General features: G+C 48.0%; 1 protein-coding gene across 3 annotated transcripts in view; it reads right to left on the reverse strand.

The window, feature by feature from the left end:
- The window catches only part of ACACB (acetyl-CoA carboxylase beta), an 83,853-nt gene that overhangs the window by 41,614 nt on the left and 29,971 nt on the right, over positions 1 to 12,268 (reverse strand). For all 3 annotated transcript variants that reach the window (XM_075568783.1, XM_075568781.1, XM_075568784.1), the window contains 13 exons: positions 11,235 to 11,333; positions 10,687 to 10,796; positions 9,647 to 9,757; positions 8,560 to 8,769; positions 7,451 to 7,621; positions 5,419 to 5,580; positions 4,954 to 5,117; positions 3,974 to 4,124; positions 3,356 to 3,459; positions 2,713 to 2,794; positions 1,760 to 1,905; positions 1,318 to 1,468; positions 537 to 671 (listed from right to left, as the gene is read on the reverse strand). In XM_075568783.1, the coding sequence (XP_075424898.1) occupies positions 537 to 671; positions 1,318 to 1,468; positions 1,760 to 1,905; positions 2,713 to 2,794; positions 3,356 to 3,459; positions 3,974 to 4,124; positions 4,954 to 5,117; positions 5,419 to 5,580; positions 7,451 to 7,621; positions 8,560 to 8,769; positions 9,647 to 9,757; positions 10,687 to 10,796; positions 11,235 to 11,333 (1,796 nt within the window). The remainder of the gene's footprint in view (positions 1 to 536; positions 672 to 1,317; positions 1,469 to 1,759; positions 1,906 to 2,712; positions 2,795 to 3,355; positions 3,460 to 3,973; positions 4,125 to 4,953; positions 5,118 to 5,418; positions 5,581 to 7,450; positions 7,622 to 8,559; positions 8,770 to 9,646; positions 9,758 to 10,686; positions 10,797 to 11,234; positions 11,334 to 12,268) is intronic.

Below are 12,268 nucleotides of genomic sequence, written 5' to 3' on the forward strand. Positions count from 1 at the left end.
ACTCGACCACAGTGCAGGGGCTCAGTCTAGGGTACCACTTTGTTTATTGTGCACATGGAATGGTCATTATCTTATCGTGGAAGAATGGTCCCTTCCTGTAGTTTAATCCAGAGGTCATGGTCTAATGGGAGAGACAAACTCAACAAAAGCCTTGGTGTCTTGTATCTCTATGTTCCTATGTCAACAACAATGGGACAGGACAGACTGCATTACGTCACCCTGCAGTTGTAGGCACATACTTTAATGGACCCAGGTCCCATCGGCAGTGGGAAGGACACATTGGGTGTTATTCCATAAGACATCTTCAATTGCTAGCCTTTTCAAAGGAATGGGCCATGAAGTGTCTGCCGGATCTGGAATGTCTCTTATGGAATAGCACCACTTAGGCAAAATACGCCAGAGCCCATATTTACGGTGTCCCTGTGTAAGTGGGAAGAACAAGCTTACTGGAACGAATACCTTCTCGTGCATGTTACTGATGGGTATTCCTATAAAAGACTTTGTAATGACATTGCTGTGCTCTTCTACATAGTCACCTGGTGGATCTTGGAGGGATCATCTAACTGGAGCCGCGCCACAATGCAGCCAGACTCCAGCACTGCTCCGGGACGCTTCACATAACAGATCAGACCGGACTCCTGCACCATCAGTGTCAAAACCATCTTCATGACCTGTGTGCAGAGCTTCATTACATTGTAATCACGCTCAGGCTCCGTGTGGCCAACATTGAGCTGTGTGCGGATTCCCCTCACACCAAGCACTGCATTGCATAGCGGCATGTGAATGATCTAAGATTCTCTGTCTCCAGTCTAATGTCTTCAACCAATTTATATGCAGGTTTCTGATTCATAGCATTTCAAAAGCTACGTACACACTAATACATATAAAAGATCTCTTTTATAGGACCCTTATGCTAGCCATCCATGCTGCCTGCTTGAATATATATATATATAGTAACATTATTTGAAACAAGAAGTCCTCCGTGGCTGGACCACAACACTCCAAGCTAAGGGAAACCCCCGGCTCCTGATCATTTTAACATGAAATGTCCCTTCCAAGATTTCTTGTCCGGGAAAAAAAACTACATGGCCACTGGGTACGCCTTACTCTGGAGGTCAATAGAAAGCCGTGACATCACTGTGAGATGACATGGCAGCTTCCGATAGGGCGACACCAGTACTGGGGGAGGGGGGGTTCCAGGAGCTGCATCGCGGTTCAGCTACAGGGGATTTCCCCATCTTGTTTAAAGGGGATTGCTGCTTTAACAGGGGATAATGACCCGCAACCGTTATATCTGGCATAGGAGAAAAACCGTACCTCCATTTCGGCAAAGCACTGCCCGGCGCTGACATGGGACCCGTCTTCCACCATGTAGTGAAGCAGTTTGCCGGTGGTGGGGGATCGCAGTATGGTGGGGTCTCTCTCTTTCTCGAAAACGCAGGTCTTATTGCCGATGGTGATCCGGTAACTGTGGAGTGGGTGAAACGCAGGTTCTTAATCCCACTTCTACCACCAACGCCCAGTGAAGCACTCATTTAAATGTCAACTCAAATAGGTTGGGTTTTCTTTATTTCCAATAAAAATAAATAAATAGAGATTCTGTAACGTTCTCTCTTCTTTTATTTATGACATTAAGCAATGCATTGCAAGACCCACATGCTTCCAAAGGGTTAACCAATTCATTTATTTTTAAAGCAGTTTCACTCCAAAATGGAGTACAGGCCGCACTCCTTCCCATTCTGGGTAGCGAGTGACTTACCGGTCAACCTCTTCCTTCATGTAGGTGGTGTAGCTGTTCCCCTCGTGAGAGAGCAGGAGCCCCCCGTCGCTCAGCCGATGGACATCTATCTCTATGTGAGAGTTATTCATGATGATCACGTAGGTAGTCGGAGACTGCCGTGCCACCTGCACCAGAAAAGCACGCAAATCAAGGAACGCATTGACCGGTGCGGGAAGTGCATTCAAACTTTACTCCTTCCAGTGCCAAAATATTTAGTGCCGGGGACGTTCTGCCATTAAGATCACATGATGGAGCGATTTCGTATCTCGGATCCCTCTCCCTTGATGCCCTCCATACAAAGTGCCTGCGATCAGCCGCTGCCGCCTGATGGCATGCAGGTCCGGAGAGCATCAAAAAGGTTCATGTGTGAGCTGGCTCGTGTGGGGAATGGCAACATGGCGTCTCAGGGTTACAGCGCTTCATTTCAGCTCTGGGGACCCCCTGCTTCCCGAGATACAGACCTCCAAAAGGGGGTGCCGGGACCTCGGCAAAGTTTAAAGCTCCCGCGTCACGTGGTCCAATGGGAAGCCGAATCCGATGATGTCACGGCTTCCTATTGGCCCATAGCGCGCGGGAGCTTTGAAACTTCGCTATTACGTGAACCCTGCTAGCGGAGCGGCTTGAGCTGAAATCAATGGGGTTCAGCTCCCGAAGACACCCTGCTTCAAGCCTATATTAAAATTGTAACAACAACAAAAAACGTCAGCTTGGATTGCCTCTAGCCCGAGAAGCTCACAAAGTGTTATTGCGACCGTTTCAGAATCCCCAAGCCGGAGTACACAGATGTAGAGTGTGACACCATTTGTCCAATACAAATTATCCCACTGTAGCTCAAGTGTTTCTATAGGCCACCATGGAGATGCTGGAGCAGTATAATCCTAATATATCAGCCCAGGGAGGACCGGAGACAGTGAGGCCTAATGTGTCTGTACCTTCAGTGTGTATTTCACTCCCTCATAGATCAGGTCCACATCTACGATGTTCAGCAGGGTGGCTGCAGGAAGCACCTGGCCCCTGAAAGGAAGACAGGAGCATTAACATGGCCGTGAGAAATGGACCTCTTCAAAGATAAGGCAATCCATGCTGATAGTTTGTTTTGTAGATGTATGTATGTATGTCTGTATGCATGTAGATGTATGTATGTATGTCTGTATGCATGTAGATGTATGTATGTATGTATGCATGCACCTTATTTGAAACCAGGGGCCCTCGAGAGCCAACTGCGGCACACGCCAAGCTATGGGAACCCCTGTTCCTGATACGCATCATTTTTAATTCCCTTACAGGAATTTGTGTCCAGAACTAGCCATGTGGCCACTGGGGTCAGCCTCACTCTGGCTGCCAATAGAAAGTGGTGACATTGCAGCTTCTGATTGGTTGACACTAGTACTGGCAAAAGTAAAACATTCTAAACGTGTCAAAATCGGGAGGGGGGTGGGGGGGATTCTGGGAGTCGAGAGTGCTGTGGTTCAGCCTATAATGCAGACAGAGAAAGCTTAAGGAGAGGAAAATCTCCCCTGCTGTATCTAGAGCTGGGCACTGCGCTCAGATAGAGGGAAGTGAGGAAGAAAGTACCTTTCAAGAGAGTGAAGGAAGTCGTTCATGCAGGTCCGGAACAAGGCGTCTGCCACGTTTAAGGCTCCACAGACCACTCCGAGCAGGGTGTCGGGTTTCTCAGCCTAAGAGCAACAAAAAAAGAACAAAAACTATAAGGGAGATCTGCTACAAAGTGCGTCAGTACCACCCAGGCACGAAGGTCCGGAAACTTCCATTCAAGTTAATGTGCCAAATTGGCAGTAGGACATTGTTGAAGTAGGACATTGTTGAAGTAGGACATTGTTGAAGTAGGACATTGTTGAGTAGAACCCCTTAAGAGTCCCCTTATCTCAAGTAATTGCTTTTCTGGGTCCCATCCTCCCACCAGTCAACAAACCCCATTATCTTACCGACCCCACCTATAAACACAAAGAGGTTCTTATCTTGTTACCCCAATCACTGAACCCCATAACTGTCAAAGGCAAAAAGGACACATAAGTCCGCACTGTACCAGACCCCAAATGACATAATAAAATAATCTTGACCCCAATACTGTCTTAGACTGCACAGGACCCCTTGAGTTTGTTAGGGCAAACTGAAACCAATCACTATACGAGTGTGGGCCCAGAACTGCTCATCCTTTTCCCAACTCCTTACCTGGACTTTCTCTGCAATCAGGTGATCCAGCCACCCAGTATCGATATCGTTGTTCTGGAAGCTCTCGGTCTCCAGCAGTTTGATGAGGTATTCCACGGTTGTCCTGAAATCTCCCCGAATAGATAGCTCTTTAAGAGCCACAACCATATTCCTACAATACAGATACATGCACAGTTTAAACTCTACGTACATTCACTGCCTAGAAAGACTAATAGGATAACAAAACGTATTTGGACCTCACTGCTGTTGTAGTGTAATTCCTGGGCATGGTGTGCACTAGCAGCATCAAAGTCGCACACCTCGCTCACTTGAGTGAGAGATACAGTAGGGTTACCATCTCTCAAAGGATATAGGGACACATGACTGACACCGTGGTAGCTACATGTTCTTCCTACCACTATTAACCCATTTTAGACAGGTCAGGGGTACAGAGCCAATAAGACGACTTGCTCCCTTCTCTTCCTCACTTCTGTTCATCTCCAATGTATTGAAAACAATGAAAAACACAGAGAGGCAAATGGTTACCCTGCTCCCCCATTCAACTGGAGGAAGAGACCCTTCCATTACAAGTTCATAGGAAAACCTCCTTCTATTGCATATAAGGCTGGGCCGCTGATCCTATAACCATATAAGCAGTCAGGGCCTCGTGTGGGTTCTGGTCACAATTACATTTTAATGGGGTACAAAATAGATTGTAAAAAATAAAGTCCGACGGTATTCTCATGAATGAGAAATGTTGTTCTCCACATGAGCAAAACCCCCCCAAAATTGGCCTCTTTTCCTCTATTAATCTTCCAACGCTCCTCCATTCCCTCATTCCCTTTCCCTGGCCTCCCAAAACAATGTGATATTGCTCTCCTTATGGGAGACTCGTCTTGTACAATATTTTAACATATATCGGTGACAACCCTGCCCCTCCAGTGTCAAGTGACCAAGTATGGCTGTGACAGCAACCATCCCGGCTAAAGCACAGTACTAACGAGATGGCCTCTTCACGGTTTTCTCCCCAGGAGAAGCAGTGTCCGAACTGTGAGTCGGCGAATTCGTGTAGGCCGCCGGCAGCCGCCACGCTGAAGTATCCCCACACGTTCTTGCTGCTCCGAAAATTCAGCTCTTGGACCGTCCCGGAGCTGGGTTTAAATCCCTGGAGGATAAAAATGAAGACGTGAACAGAGAAGACAGTGGCCACTGATAACGAAGTGCTGCTATTCTATAACACACGTTACTAGTGCCAGAAGACCTCTTACAGTATTGCTCGCTGAAATGAATTGTCCCAGAAGTGGTCATATGTTATATGTAATAGTACTGCTTACTAGATATGGCACAAAACCTAAATTATAAGAATTCAGCAGGGGGGTCAAAAAAAAGAAAAGAAAAACCCTAGTAGGGGGAATTGCTGTTAAGATAAGATTTAAGTGAAAGGGTTAAGTATGCCAAATTCCTACCTCGTCTGGGTTCTCACTGGTTATCCTAGCAGCGATAACATGACCTCTGGGGTTTGGAGCGTTCACTGGGTCTTCAAAATATATGGGGAAGTCTCCCCAGGGGGTCTCTCCATACAGCACACGTATGTCCTTAATTCTGTGCAGGGGAACGCCCATGGCGATCTGTAAGGGTACAGAAGTAAGGTTTGGTGGTGGCCAGGCACTGACCGAAACAAGATGGCGGATGTTTATTTAATTTTTTATCCTAGCTGAGAAGCAGGGGGGGGGTCTCAGGAGCTGAACCGTATTCATTTCAGCTTCGGGGACCCCCTGCTTCCTGAGACACATACTTCTGAAGGGGGTGCTGGTAGCAGCTAGACACAATATGGCGGTTGTAAGGTAGCCACGACGTCATCGCTTGCAGTTTCCCATTGGCCAGCGTGACACGGGACCTCTAAATCTGCATTAGGTACCAGCATCGACTCTAGAGCAGCGGTGCGCAAACTGGGGGGCGCTAGATTTGCGGGGCGCAGCAGTTATAGGGGTCCCGTGCTCTCCCCCCAGGCATTTAAATTAAATGCCGGGGGACCGCGCGAGGCCTCTATAAAACACACTTACCTTGCCTTCCAGTGAGACGTGGTCCTGGTAACCCAGCGTCACATGATGTCACGTTACCATGGTGATGTGAAGTCATGACCCCGTGATTCATTTGAAGCTGGGGTCGAGCAGGAGGAGGGGGGGGGGCACGAGGCGCCGAGGAGAGCAGGCAGAAGTGCGCACGGGGAAAGGTTTGCGCACCCCTGCTCTAGAGGTATGAATCTCGGGGGGGGCAAGGGGTCCCCAGAGCTACAATTAACACAGTCAGCGGCAGAGACCTCCTGCCACCTACGAGAGGGGGGAAATAAATAAATAAATATAAATATATATATATATATATATAATTCTAAAGGGAAATGCGTCTTTAAATCAGGGACAACCTGCAGTAATAGACATTATGATTCACTGAAGCCATAACATAAGCAGGTCAGATCCTGATTCCTTTTAGGGTTCTGTTCGACCTTTATTCCATGAAGACATCTTGAGCCAAGTTGAAAAAATAAACACAGCCATCAATTTTCAAAGGATCCGGCCCTCTGTGCATGAAAGTGATGGATAGTGGAATGCTGAATAAGTTCAACGAACTGATTGACGGACAAAATAAAAAATATAATTTTCTAAAAACCTTTGGACAAGTATTTGAAAATAAGGTTTTCATCTTTTAGCGGGATTTTAAGATCTGCATCTAATATCTTTTGAACGATCGAACCGCTCTTAAAATTGTTATCTGCGCTCTGTTCCTGTATGTACAAGGTCGCCATCAGTCAAACTGCTAAAACATACAGGAAGACGCCGATTTGCTTTTTGCCGGGAACACTGAATTCAAGCAGAACACATTCATTTGTCACACGGTACGAATAGGTCAGACAGTTCCTTTAAGGGGCTCGAATCTTTCTAGGGAAGGCGATTGCAATGCATTGTGGGACCCTCAGGCAGCGAAGCGGTTAAATCGGGACATTCCTGGAAGGTTAATTATGTCTGTTGGATGCTCCAGTTGTCCACTAACTCCCATTAATAACTAACAGGAGTGTTGTTCCCTATAGTGCAGCTTTGACTATAGTTAAATATCAGGAAGTGTCACGTGTATTATGACGAGCCGGTGGGGATCAAAGTCTAGAACAGTTTTAGATCCCTAGTGATGTTCTCAGCTCTTCGTAGAAGAAGCTTCAGCCAAGTATACAGATGTAGGAAGAGAGGCACCAGAAGATAAAGGCTGTGGGGGGGGGTTCAATTCGGGGGCATGGACCTCCCACCCCCCACCCCCCCTGCAGCGTGACCGCGGCAGACACAGTCTCCGGGGGCCGCGGCTGGAAAAGCAAAAAGCCGACTCGGCAAACAGCAAGTCTCGCTACATCTGTACCATGTACTGCGGGAGTACGCGTCGCAAGCAACCAATATACTGCACAAATGTTTCCCAGAATTCCGCAGGAGCATTCGGCCAATCAGCTTCTGGTACCTGTAGCTGGGCAGCAGGCAGGTTGACGTCACAGATCATTTCTGTGCAGGGATGTTCCACCTGGAGGCGGGGGTTGAGCTCCAGGAAATGGAAGCTTCCATCATCGCTGTACAGGTATTCCACGGTGCCCGCGCTCACATAGCCCACCATCTTAGCCATACGCACTGCGCACTGCGGACAGTATAGGGCAAACAAAGTGACACATTGAAAGCTGCTGTTGGGACAGCCGGGCACTGGAATAAACAATTCGTCAGACAGAGTACCGTTGAATCAAGTTATTACCAAAGATTCTCAATGACTAAGGCCGAGCTATGGTCAGTTTGCTAAAGCAGGCGGCTCCTAAGGATAAGACTGGACTGATTGTGGTTTTAAAAGGTTCAGGCCCATTTTTACTAAGAGGTGCTACTGCATAAGACACCTTTTGGCACTGAAGACACCTTACGACTCATTCACTTGAAAGGGCTGTAAGGGGTCTTCTGCTACCGGGAGATGTCTTGCATGTAGCACTGCTTAGGGAACATGGCTCTGAACCCCACACCGCACAAAGATGTCATACAAATATTTTTCATAGTTTTTTCTCTCTCGGTACCAGAGGCTTTGGCGTGTTTGGAAGATCTTTTCCTAATCTCTCTCATTGTAAGACCTAGAGAGGCAAAGTACCTCCCCCTCCCCTTTTATTCCCTTGACAGATCTCCTCTACCCAAAAATATCACCACCCCCCTCCCAACCCTCCAGTTATTCCCTTAATTCTAACTCAGCTTGGCCCAGGTGTGACCACCACTAGCCGGAATCTGGCACATAGCACGCGCGCGTCCACTATATTACTGGCCTAAGTGAGCTTGGCCCAGGTGTGACCACCACTAGCCGGCCTCTGGCACATAGCACGCGCGCGCCCACTATATTACTGGCCTAACTCAGCTTGGACCAGGTGTGACCACCACTAGCCGGCCTCTGGCACATAGCACGCGTGCGCCCACTATATTACTGGCCTAACTCAGCTTGGCCCAGGAGTGACCACCACTAGCCAGCCTCTGGCACATGGCACGTTGCTATTTCGTGCCCTGCGGGTATACAAACATTCAAAGCCATCGCATAACGGGTAAGCCCACCTGCTCCATGTATTCAAACACAGACGGCGCAGCTACGGTGGCTGGAGCCTCTTCGATGATCTTCTGATGCCGCCGCTGTATGGAGCAGTCGCGCCCGAAGAGAGAAATCGCATTGCCGTACTGATCCGCTAGGATCTGGACCTCCAAGTGCCGGGCGTGCTGCGCTAGTTTCATTACAAAGATGGGCGATCCGGGGGTCTCTGCCTGTACCTGGTTAAAAAGGAGGAAAGAGGTCATCTTCACAGGAACCCCTAACTGGTCAATAAGAGTTAATGCAGCAGTCCCGGCTGGTTTTGTTACCGGATCCGTGGTGCCCCCTTAGAGCTCATCAGTGGTTTCCTGACATCAAAGGACCCCACGGTTCAGGAGACTTATATTTTTACGCCGGCTTTGGCGCAGACATAAATTTCCAAACATGGTCGCCGAGGTCACCAATAGAAAACCCCAACCTTATCGCCTGATGACGTCACAGCTTTTCTATTGGCCGCCGGAGTGATCCTTGACCCCGGCAGCCATATTCCTTTCCTGGGTTCGCCTGGTGGATGCCGACTCCACCCCAGGCTCGTCGCTCCCAAAACCAGGGGTTCCCCAGATGTCAAGGGACAACCAGTGAACTCCGGGGAACCCTCCGGTCCAGGTAAGATTAAAAAAAAGCCGGGACTTATGCTTTCGATAAAGGCAGGTGCACCCCGAAAATTGTCCGTCATTTTCTTGTTCTTTTTTTTTTTAAAAGCAAATGGACGTTATGAATGTTTACAAACAAACAAGTAGAATAGGACATCTCGGTGGAGCCACTTTGGGGATATGGTACAAAAAGGTCCAGGAATCCCATATAACTTCCCACTCTACCCAGATGACCGAAAGTCGCGGGGAGTGACTACACATCAGACAGCACGAGCGCAGAATCCTTGATCTTTATCCCACTCTACCCAGATGAGCGGAAGATACAATGTGACTAAATGATCTAGCAGCGTAGATACGTCCCACACAGGGGGTTCCTCTCTGCTAAGAGAAACTCCTTCTGAAATAAAAACCTTCCTATTACAACCCCACTTGTAAAATCCCCTGCCCGGTGTCTCTGCCGTACTTGTCTAAAGAGGTTGGGGAAATCCTCCGCTTGCTCGGATTTCCGGATGCCTTTCCCCCCGCTTCCTTCCGATGCCTTGATCATCACCGGGTACCCGATTCTTTCTGCGGCCTGGATATGAGAGGGATAAATCCAAGATTGGTCATCAAACATCCCAATAGGTGTCCCATGTGTGGTCATCATATACACGTAGAACTCTGATTGGATCAGGCGATTATGAACTTGCCTCTCTGCTCACCCATCACATTCCTATTCCCTACGTCTCTTTGTATTACTGGCTCAGTTATCCCCCCCCCCAGTATTGTGTATAAAGAGCTAGCGTTCCTCAGATAAGACAACATATCCTGTTGCAACGCAGAATATAGCGTTTCCATTGGATTCAGGGTTATGATAATGTATATTAGCCCTGATGAAGGTCCGATTACGGAACCTAAACGTTGGTATTATGGCTGTTTTCATTTTGCTGTAAGAAACTGTATTTTTTGGCGTGCCCAGCTGGTTTTCCGATATTTCCACCGATTGTCTTGTTGAGTTGTGAGAGACTTGTCACTACGGAGCCTGAGCAGAAGGAGCGGCTCAGTGAGTAAAGACACGGACTCAATGACAGAGTGTGAAGCAGGGGAGCACAGTTCCATTCCCGGTGTCACCTCCTTGTGACCTTGGACAAGTCACTTGATCTCAGGCACCAAAAAATAGATTGTAAGCTCTTCGTGGCAAGGACTGGGGCCTGCAAATATTCTATATACAACACAGCGCTATACAAGACAAAACTATTATTATAGCTGGAGGACCCATATATTGCAGTTTGTGTCTGCATTCCTATTGCATGTTCCAGGTCTAACTGTGTTTTGTGTGACATATCACAACATATTTACACTATGTATGCTTCGCGCGCGTGCCTTGATCCCTTAACCCGACTCTTATGTGTGCGCGGTGTTTTTGTACACAGCGGTTTCCCCTGCATCGTACGCGGTGTGGACACGAGCATTGCCACAAAACCATTATAATGTTCCGAGAAGAGACATTTTCGGGGCCGTTACCTCTAACCCTTTGTCCACGTCCTTCACACAGCCCCGTTCATACACCTCCAGGGGGACGTGAGTGATGCTTTGCTGCTGCCCGTTATCCGAGTTCAATTCCAGCTTCAGACCTAAAAATCACAAATTAGAGCACGTCGCAGAAATATTTATCATCACGACCGCAGGGGAGAAACTGGGGGTAAATGGTTTTTCCCAATGTATGTGTTTTTTGTTTTAATACTTTGCCTCCACACAGGCTGCAATACATCCATTTGCGTACAAGGAGAAGGAGCGGCTCAGTGCGTAAGGACACGGACCCTGATAACAATGACAGAGTGTGGATCAGGGGAAACTGGTTCAATTCCCTGTGTCATGTGACCTTGGACAAGTCACGTTATCGCCCTGGGCCTCGGGCACCAAAAAACCCCCAAAAACGCCGCTTATTCTCCCTGCTGACCCCCAATGGGGAATTTGGGCCGAAAACCCGACCGTCCCCGTCAGCAGATACAGACTGAACCCCTACATGTGGGTGAGGTGGGAGGCCGAGTCCTTGCAAACCTCCCTCTTACCTTCTCCACTCCAGGACAGCGTCGGGATTCCCACCGTCTGGGCCACGATTGTAGAAGCCACTTTGTCCCCTAATGCCCACATGGGCCGGCTGGGAGGCCCTACACGCAGGGGAAACGTGGCACGTGCAGTTATTAGAAGCGTTTATCACGTCAAAGTACCATTATTATTCAAAAAATAATAATAATAAAGATGCATTTCATCGTCAACAGCACATTGATGCCATTGAACAGGGAAGATACCGTGTATATATTATATATTATGTGTATATACATGCTTATTGCAGATGGACACTGATTAGTCAGGGTTTCTTACAATTCCCAAACACTCGGGGTTTGACACTGCTCTGGCCTTGTTATGACATCTCTCTTGGCCACGGAGGAGGCAGTGACTGTTCCTGCCACCTTTGCTGGGTATTAAGCAAACCGCGGGTTGTCCCCTCCCCCTCTTGTTTTGTCCCCCACCACTGTTTAAATGGGCAGACTTTTGCTTATGATATATTATATATATGTAATGTAATGGGCTATGTGCTATACCATGTCATGTATAACTGTACCCCCATCCCCCTTTCTTTTTGCACCCCACTAACTCCTTCAATAAATATACCGTTGACTTCCCCAAACACGGAAGTCTAAGTAATGCCCTTACAACTAAAGGAACTTAAAAGGTATTTAAAGCAGCAAAGTTTCCCCCTCCCCCAGGATGGAGCAGGGGGTCCCCGGAGCCGACCCCCTCTATGTCAGGGAGCCCCTGGCTCCTGAGATACTTACTGGAATTTAAATACGCAGTGTCACGCAGGTCAATAGACTGCCTGTTTGTTGGCCTGCGTAACGCAGGAGATTTGAAACCGCCATTTTGTTTCCCCGGGAGGTACTTATCTCAGAAACCACAGAGCTGAAACAAGTGTGTTTCAACTCTGAGGTGCCCCAATTTACCATCCTGGTAAAAAAAAGGGTGGGGGGGGGGGTCTGAAAAAATAAAAGGAGTAAGGGGAACTGCTGCTTTAAAAACAGAGGTACAGTACTCCTGATGCAGG

This window comes from Ascaphus truei, chromosome 13, assembly GCF_040206685.1.
Source record: "Ascaphus truei isolate aAscTru1 chromosome 13, aAscTru1.hap1, whole genome shotgun sequence".
NCBI lineage: Eukaryota > Metazoa > Chordata > Amphibia > Anura > Ascaphidae > Ascaphus > Ascaphus truei.